This window comes from Phalacrocorax aristotelis, chromosome 13 (assembly GCF_949628215.1).
Source record: "Phalacrocorax aristotelis chromosome 13, bGulAri2.1, whole genome shotgun sequence".
Lineage (NCBI taxonomy): Eukaryota > Metazoa > Chordata > Aves > Suliformes > Phalacrocoracidae > Phalacrocorax > Phalacrocorax aristotelis.
This window is the reverse complement of record NC_134288.1, coordinates 6,844,865-6,861,420: the sequence shown is the minus strand read 5'-3', so window position 1 is coordinate 6,861,420 and position 16,556 is coordinate 6,844,865. Positions and strand designations below refer to the sequence as shown.

The 16,556-nt window shown below is 43.9% G+C and overlaps 1 protein-coding gene across 1 annotated transcript in view; it reads right to left on the bottom strand.

Moving 5' to 3' along the window:
- The window catches only part of TOP1 (DNA topoisomerase I), a 68,424-nt gene continuing 51,868 nt past the window's right edge, over nt 1-16,556 (bottom strand). The window contains exons 9-21 of the mRNA XM_075109242.1: nt 16,214-16,329; nt 12,867-12,988; nt 12,043-12,165; nt 10,400-10,587; nt 9,611-9,755; nt 8,378-8,521; nt 7,205-7,390; nt 5,535-5,603; nt 4,813-4,927; nt 3,944-4,071; nt 2,724-2,818; nt 1,780-1,929; nt 1-1,407 (exon numbers count right to left, since the gene is read on the bottom strand). Coding sequence (XP_074965343.1) covers nt 1,305-1,407; nt 1,780-1,929; nt 2,724-2,818; nt 3,944-4,071; nt 4,813-4,927; nt 5,535-5,603; nt 7,205-7,390; nt 8,378-8,521; nt 9,611-9,755; nt 10,400-10,587; nt 12,043-12,165; nt 12,867-12,988; nt 16,214-16,329 — 1,684 coding nt within the window. The 3' untranslated portion in view covers nt 1-1,304. The remainder of the gene's footprint in view (nt 1,408-1,779; nt 1,930-2,723; nt 2,819-3,943; nt 4,072-4,812; nt 4,928-5,534; nt 5,604-7,204; nt 7,391-8,377; nt 8,522-9,610; nt 9,756-10,399; nt 10,588-12,042; nt 12,166-12,866; nt 12,989-16,213; nt 16,330-16,556) is intronic.

The window sequence follows — 16,556 nt, the reverse complement described above, 5'->3', positions numbered from 1 at the left end:
CTCAGTTAAGTTGTAGGAATTTATTTTAAATAACCTACAGTTGATTAAAAGGGAATTCATGATAAAAATAGAAGATACTTGTTGAGGAAAGGCTGCAGGAAATGGTCTTCGCACACACACTACGCTAACAATGCCTCTAAAACTAATGATTATAGCAAAAAAAGGTTTCACATTAAAATTCTGCTTTTTAATTTTTTAAAATTTTTTTACACAATTACAAAAGAAAAAATAAAAGCCCTAAAATCTTGATTTTTTCCTTTTTGGACCGATGCTCATTTCCCTCGAAATTTATTGACCTGTGAAACTTCTTTTTACACAATAAAATCTTTCAAGTAAAAGAGGGGAGTGGGGCTTAGAAAAAAAGGGGGGGAAAGGTAAAACAGTCTGACAAACCTAAAAAGTAGATATTCTTGAAGTGTACAGAGCGTGTTCAGAACAAAGGGTGATGGGAATATCATTTGTAGCTAATTTCACTTGTCCTCAAATCCCACACGCACCTCCCCATCACACGGCCCCCTCCCCCGCTCCCCAAACCTACACGATCTTTAAGATCAAGAAGAAAAACACCTGTTTAAATATTTTAAAATAATTAAAAGAAATAAAAATTCACATTTAAAAAAGGAACACTCAAGTCAGGAGGCCGATTTCCCATCACGCTTTGCTCTGAACAAATGTGGTGGATATTTGTAATTCATGTTCCAATGCCACGACTGTTTCAAGTGACAAATTAAAAAAGATTTGGGTATTTCCATGACTATAGTGACAGCTGTAACAGGTGCGTTGGGTTTTCTTAAATTTTGTTTATTTGTTAAATTCTGAAATGGGGCGGGAGGGGGAGGGGAAGGGCAGGGGTTAAGGAGTCCATTTTCTATTAAAATATAGAAGTTATTGCAAAACCCTAACTGTAAAAACGCACCAATATAATTGGATTTTGTATACAGTAGCTAAAGATTCCCACGCTCTCAGTGTGATGGTGAATTTGCCTGGCGGAAGGTTGACAAATCCCCCATCCACTTGCCCTGCCTCAAGAGAAAAACCACACAAACCAGACAGCTAGAATTTGGATCTCTGAAACATTTTTAAATAAGTTGTCCATAGGACAACTGGCTCAGCTCCTTTAGGATATTTCCAGGTTATGCTTTCTGCAAGATGTTGGCTGTTTTATCTGATGCTCACTTGCCCCTTTCCTCCCCCTTCCCCAGCATCCAAGGACAAGTAAGGCTCACAGTTTATCAATCTCCCTAAAAACCAGGCTACTCCCCCTTTTTTTTTTTTCCCATAAAATTCAGCTCATTAAAAACAGGTTAAAACTCATAGTCTTCCTCTGCCATGTCGATAGCCCAGGCAAATTTTTCTCGTTGGGTCTTGTTATAAATCTTCTCTATAGGAATTCCCCACTTCTTACACCTGCAGAAGAGGAGACACTGTTAGAGTCAACACAGCACAGGCACTCAACTGTCCCTTGCCGTGCCCCGCTCATCTCCCGGCACCTTTTTAGCTCTGCTCCATTACAAGACACACCACGCAGCCCTCTGGCGTTAGATCCTGCAGGTTCTCCAGCCCATCACTCCCCAGCGTGGTGCTGGCATGTTACACTTGAGGCAAGAGACTCTTTTATAACTTCCTGAAACTATCCAAAGATAAGGGAAGGCCACAGGGACAGACACCTCTGGCAGCACAGGGGCACTGCTCTCAGCCACAGCCCTGTCTGCTAACTGGGTGGGACACGACACGAGGGAAGGGCTGGTTCCTTCCAGCACACCCCAGGCAGATGCTTACCAAGCAACGGAGATCCTGGGATCCAGATAGTTGAGTTTGGAGGTGCCCAAAGCAATCTGCTTGTTCTCCTCCCTATCTGTAGCCTGAACCTCCAGCTTCATCAGTTGCTCCTCAATCCTCTGCACTGCTTTCTTCTTGCTCTCCACTGTCCTGGGGTGGGAAAGAACCAAAGCATTTAATGCCTAATGCTCTGCTGGGCTTGAGATGGCAGCGCTGTGGGAACCCAGCGGGACTCTGCTCAAGGTAAGCAATGCCACCAGCCACAAAGGGCAGCTGTGTCAGCACAGACGGTGACACAAAACACTCAGCACATGCAATTAAGAACCGACATTTTTGAAGAGGCAGAGCAGAAATCTTAAGCAGCAGTTTTGTTTTACGGGATTGGAAGCAACAGCCTGAACTACACTGATGCTACACCCACTTTAAAACCAGCCCATCTATCCCTCTATAATAGTCATGCTGTGATTCTGCTTTCAAAGCTCCCTTAACTCAGCACCCCTGTGGCTATTCTGCAGTGCCCCCACAGAGTCCACGTACATCATCTGCACCGCAGGCTCCCAACAGAGCACAGCAGAACCCAGAAAAGTGCGTGTGCAATTGCGTAACTCCTGGTTCCCCATTAAGATGGCAAAGCTGCACACTGGATCCGTTGCTCTGCTTGGTCCTGGGCAGCAGGGTGGTTGAGCACTGGTTGGTGCTCAGCTCAGAGGGGTGACACGGAAGAGACTAACGCTAGTGACCACATCAGGAACTGCAGTGTCAGACCACCCTACAGTCGTCAGCTTGAAGGCTATTTCTTCATGCACTGAATGAAGAAGGGACAGGAAAGCCTGAGGAAGAAGTCTTCCCAGATCACAGGCTGGGGGAGCAGAACACAGGGCGAAGGACTCATTTGGAGCTGAGAGTACTGTGAGCATTGCACAGCCTGGTAACACCAGCCTTACTTTTTAGACTTCTCATCCCTCCGGACCTTGGCATCAGCTTTGGCGCTTTTCAGTTCTCTCCTGGCATCAGCTAACTGCTCCTTCTTGGCATCGATCTAGGAGAGGCAAAACCAGACGGCAGCACTGTGAACAAGCTGCTGACAACTGTGGTAGTCACCCGTGGGCAGCACGACCCAGGGAGTGAGTCTGTGACCACGTTCATAATCCACCAGCGCTCAGACCCACTTCTGCAGAACAATTAGGCCATTGGCCTTTCAGTTTGCTACAAAGCCTAGTGTGGTGAAATATTCCCCTCAGAAAATAGGGCCCCACTCATTTCCAAAGACAAGGTTGTGCTGAGAGCTCTCTCGCACAGCTACAATCAAGTAGGTGAAGGAATTGGCTTGGCCTGGGACTGGCCAACAGCCCCTCCAGGCAGCTTGTCTGCCTCCCGTGTATCCCGCTACTACCAACTCTCTGATGATAACATGGAAGGATGATCCCTGTTCCCTCAGCAGCAATAAGGTCTTGCCCCACATCCTAGAGGCTGAAAGCTATTAGGGTTTCAGGCAGTTCTTCTCCAGTAAGTTTAGGATTCAGGGAGATTTAGCATTTTGCAGCCCCTGTTCAACCATTCCCCTTAAACATCCCCCAAGCTCTACGAACTAGGGTGAAGGCAGCCATGTTAGGTGTTACAGAAGCAGGGGACACTGCAGTGCCAAACCAGAAGTCCTTATTGTGAAGGTTATTCTAAAGCCAGACCAGGAACAGACCTAACCCCTTTGGACCTCATGGCCTTCACCAGAAACAATCTGCAAAGGAAGAGGTCAAGTCAGAGGGGCATAATGTACCATGTACACAGCCTGCACTGACAGTGGCCTGGGAGTCACGCAACAAGAGTGGATGCCCACTCTGGGTTCTTTAGGGGATACAAATCAGAGCTAGAGCTTGCTGCTCTGAAGTTTCAATGGCAGCAGAATGCATAACTATGGGATGAAGGGCAGATAAAAAGGGTCTGGTCTTGGCCTTTACAAGTAAAAGATGACTCAGATTGAAAGGTGTCCCTTTCAGCTCACTACTCTTCTCCAAGCAGGCCCATCTCTGAGGCAGCACTAACAAACTCCTGAGAGGGAAAAGCAGGCTCTGCTGCTGTTTCACCCCAAGTGAAAGGAAGCAGTGACTCCTGAGATGCAGCACTCTGAGCCCTGCCCCAACCCAAGAGCTGGGCAAGGGTGGGGTACCTTGCTTTGCAGGTTCATCATGGACTTCTCAAAGGTCTTCGGCGGAGCCCTCTGGTGGTTACACAAAATGGCAACCGCTCTGTTGGCACGGTTATAGGAAAGGATCTTCGCTGGGATGTTATCATCCGCTGCAAAGTACAAGAAAGTGGTGAACAAGTGGGTTCTCCAGGGCTGTGCAGTCCCAGCCAGTGTCCTACTGACTCTGCAAGCTCACAGTCACTGCAGAACTGACCTTCCCCTCTGACGGGCCAGTCTCAACACTGCACTCTAATTACAGTTTTAAGAGGCTGAGCACTTCCATCCTGGGCCCTAACTCTTTCTGGAACAGTTTCTTCAAAAGCAAAGACACCATTGCTGCTCATGAGAAGGGAAGCACATCCATGCTCAGAGCAAAGGACAGCAGGACCATACTGCTCAAGACACCGTTGGGCTTCACAGATTGAACGTGCCCATTTTGTAAAGCTGTTAAAGTTACAAGTTGTCAGTGCTCGATAGAGAGGTTGTGAATGAGCAGCCAAGAAACGTGGGGCTGTTACAGATGCATCTGCCTTCCCTGTCACCTGTAGCACTTTACAATTAACAGAAAGCAAATGAAGAGATTTTGTAAAGGACAGGCATGAACTAGCAGGCTCACCTTGGTGTGCTCACAGGTCAGCTCTGCCCTGCCCCAGTGCTGGGCTGCTCAACTACCCCAAAAGATTGTCTGGCAGCAGATTTTTGGTCAGACCTCAGCTGTCTGACTTTTGCACTGACACAACTGCAATGAGGAAGTGGTGTACAGATACAAGACTTGTGGCTAAGCCAAGGACACCAGGTCTGTGTTGCAGAGTAAGATCTGTTCCCCTCACAGATTCAAGGACAAGACTTACGATTAGTGAGCTCCTTGAGCTGCTGCTGTAGCGTGATGGAGGCGTTGTAAGTACGGAATACCTTGGCTGTCAGTCCCTCCATAAGGTCTTGAAGGTGTTTATTTAAGATACTGGTCTAAGGAAGCAGAAAGGACATGACGATTAGCCCTAGAACTGACCACAGCATTTGTGAAGTCTCTAGACACATGGCTGATGAAGACATGCAGCTCAGGGCTGAAGCCTAATGTACCTGACCACAATATTACTGAAACCAAAGAAAAGGCAAACAAAGAACCAACAAGTATGAGATTGGTATCAAATACCACAAGTGTCCAGAAAAGTTTTTTTCAGTGTAGAGATTTTGGTTCCCAACTTGTCTGCCCCATCCCAGGGAAGGTGCCTGAGCCACCACAGTGCTCCCATAGAGCCAAATGTGCAGACGGGGATGGCATCTGAAAATCTGTCACCTGACACAATCATCTTCTCTGAACTCTGAAAAAAACTCCCCAAGCCAGAGCCAGACAGGCTCACCAGGACCAAAACCCATTGCTTCAGGAACCTGTGGGCACAGTGGACAATACAGACACCAGATTGAGAGAGACTCTCACTGCTTTTAGGCTGCTCATGCCAGCTCTGGAAGAAAATCACAACTGAAACCATGTCTGGAACAGAGCAGTTATTGCCTGGTGCAGACTGAGCCTGTTCATGGTGCTCTACCACCATCCCATTAACTATATGCTTACATTGAGGCGGTCAAAGAGGTCATCTTCAGGCTGTTTGTTCTCCATGAACAGCTGAAGATTCTTGAACACCTGCAGGAAAAGAAAACGAGTAACTTCAGGCACACAGACCAGACAGCACTGGGTAGCAGTAACATGTAAGGAAGCAATACTGCCAGGGAGCCATTTAAACTATTTTCAGGCAACAGTGACAATGCTGGATGTTACTTCCCAGCAGGTAAAGACCCACCTCTCAAATACAACACCTGTGTTGAAGGTTCCTCCCCAGCAGCAAGAGTCTGGAGCATTCAAAACCTTTTATCCTCATCCTTTAGATCAAGGCTGCAGGAGACCTGATTCTGCTCTGGCTTAGCTGCCTAACACAGAAAGAGACCCTAAACCTACCACTTTTCCGTTACTGTCCGTCATTACTCCAGGCAAAGAGACCCCTGAGCCATTTCCCATGGAGTGACACTACCAAAACTCAACCCTTCTCACTGTTACATTAACTGTTTTGTACTGTTCCACCCCAAACAAGTATCACTCAGATAGGGAGAATAACCAAAGCATCTTTGATTATACTGAGATGACAAATCCTAGCTCTCCGTGCTCCAAATCCCCAGTTCCCACTTCTCAACCATATACATTCTTCTATAGACACTGAATACACACAGGTTTCTAGTTCCACAATAATCAATTCCCCATTGTAAGCACTGAAGAAGAGACCAAGAGATACCAACACCAATAAATCTAAACAGGAAAAATGTTTTCTTCTTTAAACAAAGAAGTAAGAATTCTCATTTTTATATGCTCATTTCTATAGCAGCCATAGTTTGGGTTTTTTTCAGTTGTTTTGCCTCTCAAGAGGACAACATTTACTGCCAATCATTGTTACAATTACCACAGTATTTTACATGCGGTATCTAACATACTGTGCTGACTGCAGAGCTGTGGGCCAAATGCAAAGCTGTTACACCCACAAAACCAAGTCTTTTTGGACAGTGCCCTCCAGGTTCATGCTGCTGGATGGCGATTTATTTCGGAATGAGGTCAAGATCACAGCGGATTTGAAATTTGTGGGTGACAAAGAAAAAAGGGAATTAACATTGCCTATGAAAGAAGTTTTGGTTGGTAGATACCCGGGTTCACAGGCCAGAAGTATCAGTGCAGCTACTCCGTATGCTCCGGAGCACCCAAGACCAAGACCTACCTGAGTGAAGATTCAGCTCCAACATGAACAAAACCACTACGACAGGGAAGCTGGTATCATGAAAGCCCAATTCAGGCTGCTACTCTAACAGCGCCGTCCAGCACTGTATTTCAGAACCTTTAAGCTATTACTGGTCATATAGGCCTAGAACTCTACCTCTAAAAGTGACAAAACCAACTCTGCTGACCAAAACGAGACCCAGGAAACTCATCTAACATAGCTGTTGCAGTTATGTTATGCCCACTCTTGACACTGAGACCACAGGGAAAAGCAGTAAGATATTTAAACATCTCATCTGCTGGGTGATGTCACACCACCAGCAGCCTTGTCTTCCGTGGCACCGCCAATAAAAAGGGAAGAACATTAACTGACTTATCTGGATTGGTATCTGACCAATGATGAAACACCCTGTTATTGCCATCAAAACTGTTGAGCACATTTTTCTGCAATTCAGTCTGCATATGTGTTTGTGGAGATGCCTTACCCTTTTCTCAACAGGGACTTTGTTGTAGTATCGGATGGAGTCCTTTCCGAGGAAGTCAAACTCAACCACGTATTCCTGGCCATCCAGTTCAGGATGCAGCTTGATATGTTCTACTCTCAGAGAGCAGCAGCCCACAGTGTCAGCTGTCTCTCCTTCTTCTTTTTCGTTACCAGCTCTCAGGGCAAGCTAAATTTATATCAAAACAAGAGAGGTAAGCATTTCAAACCATCCCAGTAATGTACAGATGTTAGAAATTTTCAGACACTGGCCTAGAATCAGCAGTGTCCATAGGAGAAGAGAAAGGGAGAAAATCCATTTGAGTGAATAAAATTGATGCTTAGCAAATCGTTTGATTTTTTTTTTTTAGAAATCAAACTGACTTCCATGTGAACCCAACCTGATACAAAATCATGAAGTTCAGTTGTTCATCTTGTATGATCCTACTTCTTCACTACACACTAAATAAATACACGTTAAATAGCACATAGGACGCTTTGTGTTATGTAAATAATCTAAAGGCCACATATGGCTGCATAAAAAGTGTTTTAACAGTAGTGGCTGAATGGATTCCTGATTTTTGAAGAAAAGCCTTCAGTGCTCATACAAAACCACAATTACTCAAATTAAAGTTCCCTGGTTTACACCAAATTATTTTGAACAAAACCTGTTAAGTTAGTTGGTCAAGACACCATACCCTACCAGGGCAACAGTTCTCTGGGAACTGCTTTTAAGTAGCTCTAAATGCATCAAAACAACTGCAGTTTTCTTTATGCTGTGGTGAAAAAATTAGCATAATTATGAAACCTCATGACTGTGACCTCAAACTAAAGAGGTGACAAACCAGCAGAAATTCCCAGCAGGAAAACTGAAACAGCTGGAGACAAAAGGCCCATGCAAACTACCCAGTAATCCAACTGGGCGATTCTGGAACCAGGCTGAGAGTTTTGCCTGAACTAAAACAATGCTGCCTGAAATAGCCGTGTTCAGTACAATAGTCTATTGCTCTGGATTCCAGGTAAGGGGAAGGAAAAGGAGACAGGAGCCTGCCCACCAGGGAGTCTCAGGATACCTTAGTAACTGGCTCAGTTCTGCCTCAGGAACACACAGAGCATTCCTGAATATTCCCAGCAGGACAGGAAAGGTAAGAGGAACGTGCTGGGGAACAAGCCTTACTTTATCAATGAAGTACAGTGCCACAGCCCTCTGCCGTACTTTCATCTCTTTGGATTTCCAGTCTTCTCGATATTGATTTCTGATTTTATCTACGCACTTCTTCAACCTCCGAGCTGTCTCATACTTCTGCCAGTCCTTCTCACCCTGCAGAGGAAGTTGGAAGAGAGTAAGAGAGTCAGCATCAGAAACCAGGCAAAGGACCAGTCCCAATTTGCATCTCTCAAGGCTTTGCAAGTCTCTGTGTGGCAAATGGTCTCGCTGTACAAAAGCACTGAGATTTTGCTGCTTAACAGCTCAGCTTCAAACTATGCTGCCATGCAGCTGTAGGTAATTCAGATTTTCATGATATTGAATGGTTCCATGGAAGTGAATATAAGACACAAAAGATACTGTGTCTTCCATGCTTCTCAACATACAAATGGTTTCCTCTGCTTTATTCAGAGGACACTTATGCTCTTTCAGCTGTGTAATTAAACACCCATAAAACATAAAAGCAACATCAACAGTTCATCATCATTATTATATATTCAGGCCATGGCAAAAAGAGGGCATGAATTCACAAGGAACAGAGACTTTTTCCCTAGACTTGTAGGATAAACCCCTTGTTTCCAATCCAGGAAAAATATTTCTTAGAAAAAAAGAATTAATGAGAGGAACTTAAATCCTGCCCCCGAAACTGAAGGCTACTCATCTTTCAACAGGTTTATCACTGCTTTTATGGAATTGGTCCTTTGACTGGTTATTTGCTCCCACAGCAGGGTTTGTTTTCCTTCAGTCATGAGCTCCTTACCAGCCCTCTCAGCCAGTGTCCTGGCCACGTTTTTAATTTTACAACGGACTAATTAGCAACCCATGGTTAGAACTTCACTACATGATCAGGCAGGGGAAGTTAGGGCCAAAAGTAGATAAAATATCCACTAGAGCAAGTCTGTTCTTGGATAAATTGCTTCCTTTTAGGTTTACACAGAGTAAAGGACTCCTACTAGGAATTGTGTCATTACACAATGATGCTTTTCAATAGATGTTTTCCAGATTTCATCTGCTCTCCTGTGCAGCAATTTTGTTCTTTCTTTTCAAGGGGATCAGAAGCACAGACACTTTCCTGTGTTTTTCAATCAATGTAGGATGAAATAGCAAGACAGCTTTACTTCCTATCTCTCTTCTAGCCAACACCTACATTTGCTTCTTGGAGACATGATCAGTAAGATTTTTTTTTTTTAACTACATCCTTACCTTGATTCTTGAGCTAGGGTTCAACATGATGTATTTGATAGAGCCTTGGATGTTCTCAGTCCATGACACCAGCCAGGTAACCTTGTTATCATGCCGGACCTCCTTCCATTTGTGTCCTGGGGGAGGGGAAGGAATCTTGGAATCCCTGCAGAGAATTACAAAACGGCAAATAAAAACTATTTAAAGAGACTTCCACAGCATCAAAATAGAGAAAGTAATGAATACCATCACACAAAAAAGCATAGGGAAAGAAATTGAGGCAACATAACTAGGTATTTCCACAAGCAGGAAATCAAGTGAATCAAAGTGAACAGTCAAAGAGCAGAAATGTAACTGCTATCAATATGTCTCTGCTGAAGAATTACATTAGAGGTGGGAACACACACTGCTAGGATCAGCTTTCATTTGTGGACACTGCAGTAGCGTGGACAGTTATCAGAACAAGACTGAAGAGAAGCCCACCAAACCTTAGCCTTCAACATCAAGGAAGACAAAGTAAGGCCACCTACCCAGAAGAAAATTAATTTCTGGCAATACTAGGAGAAAAGACTGTTTAAGCAGATGTAGGCTTAGGCATGAAGAAGAAAATATGTTGACAGAGTTCTACATAAAACCCATGACAGCCTTGTTCAGTCTTTGCTCAGTATGACTCAGTTTCTTATCCATATAAGAATCGGATAAGCAGTATGTGTATTTCTACGTGCTTGAATATCAATCTATACAGGATTTTTAAAAAGAAGCTATCCTATCTGGAAAGCAAAGCCAAGGTGTGAAGCATCCAGCGCTCACTTGCTGCAGTTAATGATGATGTCTTCTGGCATGATGCGTCTCTTCAACATGCCCATTTTGGGATGATTCCCACGACCTCGGAAGAGACCTGGGGGTTCAATCTTAAAGTTGGCAATCCTCTCCTTGTGGTTATCCATCACGCAGTAACCATATTCCTTCAATAGCCGCTCATTCTCCTCTTTGATTTTCTGAAAAAAAGCAAAAGTGATATGGTATACCCAGCACCATACACATCTCTAAATGCCAAGATTAAAAGATTTTGATATTTGCACTGCACTAATGCTGAAGACCCAACTCAAAAACCAGATCCCCATCATGCAATGTGCTGTATCAACACACAGAGCAGCAGACTGTCCAGAAAAGCATTCATAAAGTGCAAGCAGCACAAACCGGAAAAGGGGAAAGAATGTGCAAAAACTCTCTTAAAACTTGTATTTCAGGGAAACAGATTAGGGCTGGTGAGGACAGCTACAATTTTGCCACAATAGAGGCCTTTACCTCTATCTACATATCACAGCTACAAGGGCAGCCCTAGCACAGTACTGGTGCTTTATACTCAGCATTTGACATTCACCGGCCTTTACATCTTGTTGTTTATGTATAAGAACTGACTTCTGTGTTTGAACTCAGCATTGGAAAGCAGGCAGAAGAATGTCTCCAGTCTGCCGCATGTCAAGCCTGTGTCAGCAAATCGTCTCATAAGTAGAACACAGTCTCCTAAGTACAAATGTGCTGAGATTTCATTGTGTACCTCTGTGCTTGAACTCTAATTATATGGAAGAGAAAATAAAAACATTGCAGTCCAAAATAAGACATCTGACCCACAGACAGCACTGGTGCACCAGCTAAGAAACTAACACAATAAGCCATTTCTGCTCCATTGTAATAGCGACCATGGAGGGCAACTGAGAAGGGCTCACCCACACGTTTATCAAATGGAAACAGCAGTAAGATACAGGCTCTCTATTTTAGTGGGACCCCCTCTGACCCCAGAGCCGTACTTCCAAGCCACCAGGCCCCTTACTCAAGGGACAATTACTGTAGCATTGCAAAAGATCAACTGAGAACCTGGGGCAAGTTTCCAACTTCCACTGCAGTAAGTCTCAGTCATCTAAAATCTATTTAATTCTCTCCCCGCAAGCCACTGTACCCATGCTATTGAAAAACAATGTTTGTTTTTTATTCAGAAAACCGCATTATCTGATATTTAAGAGTTGTTCTCTTATTTTATTCACTAATGTCATTGCTGCGTCTCTTCCACCATCCCCAGTTTTGCCCTCAGACCCAAGGAGCTTCTAAAATGAAAAGCTATTTCTTAGCTGAGTATCCACTGCTCATTATTAGCCAGGGACCAAGGCTCCCATGGCGGTAGCACCTCTGATTCTCTTTATTTACTTATGCAGGATCAGGAGCCTTAGCCCTCTCAATATCATTTTAAGTCAGGAGGAAGATTCAGCTGTAAACATAGTGCTCTACTGTGCAGCTCAGGTAGGGCAAAGACTCCTACATTTAACATGAAAGTAATAATGTGAAAGCTAGTAAACACTGACTTACAAACGACAAGGCAGGCAGAGGAATGATTACACAAAGATGTTTACAAGCCAGCTAAGAATCAAGAAACCTCCTAGAATTCCCTCTGGTACCTGTTTCTCCTCCTTGGACATCTGTTTCCTAGCTTCCGTCTGAGCTTTGAAATACTGGCTCATGTGGGTGAAGTCACACTTGCTGAGGTTGGTGATAGTGCTCTTCTCTTCAGAGGTCATTTCCTTGCAGAAAGAAAGTAGTGCCTTAAGTTTTCATCCACAGTAGGTTTTCATGCATAGCAGAGCTTACCCTACCCCAGGCAGTTTAAATAGGAACAATAGAGGCTCTCACAATAAACCCCCAGATTCTTGCACATGCTTCCTCCAGCTAAGGTCAAAGAGAAAAGGACAAGAAGCAGAGCATGTGGACCGCTGGCCTTCCAGAGGTCTGACCTCTGCAAGCGCTGGCAACGCTGTACCACCTCCCAAAGTGCTCTCTCAGTGAACAGTGGCTGGAACTGTTGAGGGATAGGGAGGAAAATCAGTGACCCATTCAGGAAAACTGCATCAACTGACCTAAAGGTTTAATCTTATGGCTGACAAGTTGACTGAGGCAAAGTTCTGAGGTTTAGGTCTTTGGAAAGGGTTTCCTTCTAATATAAAGCTGGCTCTTCAAGAAGGCATTTAACAGATCAGCTATATCCCACCCTGCTAGAACAGGCAAATTTGGCTGGGAGAAGTCCGACTCTGTTCTTTTAGAAAGGTATTTAAGATAGGGTCCTTCCTGGTGAAACTATAGGATAAACTGGGAACCTCACAGCTACAATCTGAGGCAGCTTTTAGTTGCCCCAAGCTAACTTTCCTGTGCATGGAACCGTAGCCCCTTTTCACTGCCCAGTGCTGAGGGCACACTGCAGCCAGTGCAGCCCAGTCTACATGTGTACCTTTCTCCAGTCTTTGAAAAAGTTTTTCCTGAAGATCTCCTTTGTAGTGTACTCATGATCCAGCATTTTTGCAAAGAATGTGGCAACTTCTTCTGCTTTGGTGCTCAGCTTCATGACCTTACCTACAAAGAAAGGTTTTCTTTTTAAACAAAATGGTAAACAGGAATTGAAGCCAGAAAGAGGCCATGGTGACTACCTTAAAGGACAGTATATTTTTACCACAGAGTTTCTTAAAACCGTTATATAGTACAGCAAATTGGATGGACAAGGGAAACAGAGGAGCACAATTGCTTGACGTTCATCATAAACATTTTGAAAAAAAGTTTCCTCTGGAATCTAAACATTAAAAAAAGCAACAGCAATCCGATGAGACAGGCCTGGGAGACACAGGGCAGGAAGAGGAAAAGGCCTCCCGCAGGAAACCCTATGCTGAGACACCCCAGCAGTGTGTACTGCTGTTTGAAGTGAGAGAGGCAAGGGATTTTATGAAATTTCATATTCTGGCACTCAGACATATGGGAAATATAGTCTCTGTATTCCTCTTCTACCCACAGAGGGATTCTGCTTTGGAGCACCCCATCCAGCCTTTAGCTATTTCTAGCCAGGAAGAGCCCTTCCTATGTATACACCACGAAGAGGCTGGAAAGCGATGCCAAATATTTAAACCCCCTTCATTGCAGGGAAACATGTCAGGATTCTGCTAAGCGTTCCTTTTGCTGTTGGAACGCACTCCTGTGTCTCCAAATCAGGCTCAATAGCTAGTAATTTTTAAGAAAGACTGAGCTTTCAGTGAATGGAGAAGTCACATTTCAGCTTATCTGCAAGACTGCAGTACAAAGTGATATTGCTGCAAGGAAAGACTTCATAACACAAGGGAAAAGAGGCTGCTGCAACCCTGAAGCTGTGGATTCGACATCTAACATTCCTATCGAGTGTCTTTTTGGTCCAGACTGCATTCCTGACAACCTGTGAGGTGCCAGTGATCTCTGTGAAGGATTTTGCATGCAGCTCACATCTCTAGCTAGTTGCAAGAAATATTTAAAGTCCCAATGGGCTGGCAAACAGTCAACACCTGTGGATTTTTTAACAACCATTTTACTGCACAAAAGTCAATACAAGAAACAGTACCGTTGATTCTATGCTCTTGGAAAAAAAAACACCACACTTTTGATTTACTACATGTTTTAAAAAGTTGCACCATCTCCAAAATTAAAGTATGGGAGTAAGCTATAAAACTTTAAGATCTATAAACCCTTGTAAAACAGGACTTAACAAAAGGTCCACAATTAAATTAAACCAACAGTAACTCTGCCAATTTTTAAGCTGCAACCCAAAATACAGCATGTTTGCTTGTAACAGGAAATGGGGGAAGGGAGAGACAGCAAGGGAAACTGTTTTTCCAGGCTGCAAGTCTAGCTTGAAAGAGGCTATCAAGTTAGTATGGCGTTACGGGGCTAAGATGACTGATATTTTTCCCAAATTGCTGAAGGCTCAGTCGCCTTTATTTAATCACTTCAGAATATATTTTATTGGACTCAATTTCCTCTTTTTTACAAAGGTTTGAAAAGGCTTTCAGTGACAGGGCTGGAAAAGAAAAAAAATAGTATTTCCACAACCATGAATCTTAAGGTACCTGACTTAAAAACTGAAAGACAGAGAGCAATCAGGGGACATAATGAGCAGAAGAGACTGAAGCACAGCTGCCACCATCTACTCTCCTACCTTGTCCCGTCTACAGAAAAACACGCAAGTTCAAGCCACCTTTAGGGTACGAGCAGTAGCTCGTTAACTCCGTCACCTGAACATATAAGCCAAGCCCTAAAGATGGTTTTGGCATTTCAAGGTCCTTCGCTGAGTCTGGTATTGTCAGCACAAACAATAGGTCCAGCAGCCATTATGTTAGATGGAAACGGGCAGTCTCACTGCAATGCAATCACTCGGCAAGGGACAGATCCCTCCAGCGAGAGCCTGCAGCCTGGCAGCTGGCTGCCCAGCCATAGCGTGATTATTGGACTCTACAAATCACCCTAGGATAATCTTGAAATTAGACAATGCCTTGTGAGCACAGACAGCGGCTCTCAGCAGCTGCTGTGTATATCACACATCTGATTTTTTGTCTAGTCTCTCAAGGAAGATTTATGTGATTGCTTTATTTGCCAGACCTGCTGTTCACCCTGTAACTGTTGAGCCTATTGATGAATTCCTGCCATGACAGAGACAGGTTGCAAAATCCCTGCACCTCCTAAAGGTTTCATGAAATAGATGGCTTGATAGAAGAGGAGCAATTTGCTGCCCACACCAAAGGGACAGCTACAGTGCAATTTGCCCATCCCCTTCTCTAGACAGCTGGAGAGATACCATACATTCTTCAATGGAGGAAAAAAATTTCCAACTTTGTAACAGGTTCTTACCAAACCCTAAGAAACAAGTCTGTAGGCTTCCTTGATCAGTGTGCTGCTTGCTTGGTGTCAGCCTTTAATGGGATATGTTTATTTCACTATATTGATGCTGAAAATGAATGCCACCTATTTCTCAGTATTTAAAAATGTGCCATGTCACATGAAAACGGCACACTGCTCCTGGAAGGGTTCCATGCACAGATGTCCCCTTCACCAAAAATTACATTTTCATCCATTCAAATGCCTCCCACTTAATTCAATCCTGGGTTAATTTGACCCTTCATTTCACATGATCACAGGACTAAAAGGAAACACACGGGTCATCAAGTCTGGTCTCCAGCAGGCATCACATCATATAATCCCTTCCACATGAGCCTCTAACAGCCAGTCAGCCCAGCATATTAGAATCCCACATCAATTAGTTCTACCGCACACAATGGTGAGTGGGACCATGACTTACATCACAGGGCTGTGTCCTTGAGGCCAGGGTCATCCCATGCATTCCTACAAAATTCAATTGTTTTTTATCCCACTCATACCACCAGATGAATTTCATCACAGATGACAGAAGTTGCATTTCATAAGGTTAAAGAAAACAGAGCAAGCCTACAGGTGACCGGTAATGAAGTAGTTACAATTACGTGCTCTACTGGTTATACACTACTACTCTCAGGCGTACGACACACTGATACTGTTAAGTAACCTGAGAGATTTACTACCATAGCAGAGTGAGAAGAAGTTTACCTCCATGTCAACTCGGTTAGCGGAATTCAGGAGGGTGTTCCTTTACTTCCACAGATCATTCCTTCACTTAGCCACTGAGGAACTTCTTTTAAGCTAACCACTGAAACAAAACCACCTCCTCGTCTCCTCAGTCCCCAGAAGAATGCCACAATACCCTGAGAATGTTTATTTCTCTTCCCAGAAAGTGGAAACAGATTAACTCACCATCATAATAAAACTTGACATTTTCAGGCAGAGGTTCATATGGTGGAGCAAATACAGGACCTTTGTGCTCTAGGAACTTCCATTTAATGCCTTCAGGGTAGCGCTCTTCTTCCCACCTTCAAGAGAGAAATACGAACCAATACAATTTTAAGCTCCTAATATTCATTTTATTACTAGGTGGGTATAAGAATATGCTAAAGAAAAATCAGCACGCAATCATTGCTTTGCCAGGCCCAGACCAAGTACAAATATTCAATGCAGTCACCATTTATTTCCTCTCTCCCCACCCCCCCCCTTTTTTTTTTTCCTTCTTTTTTTAAAAAACAAAAATGCACAACCATGC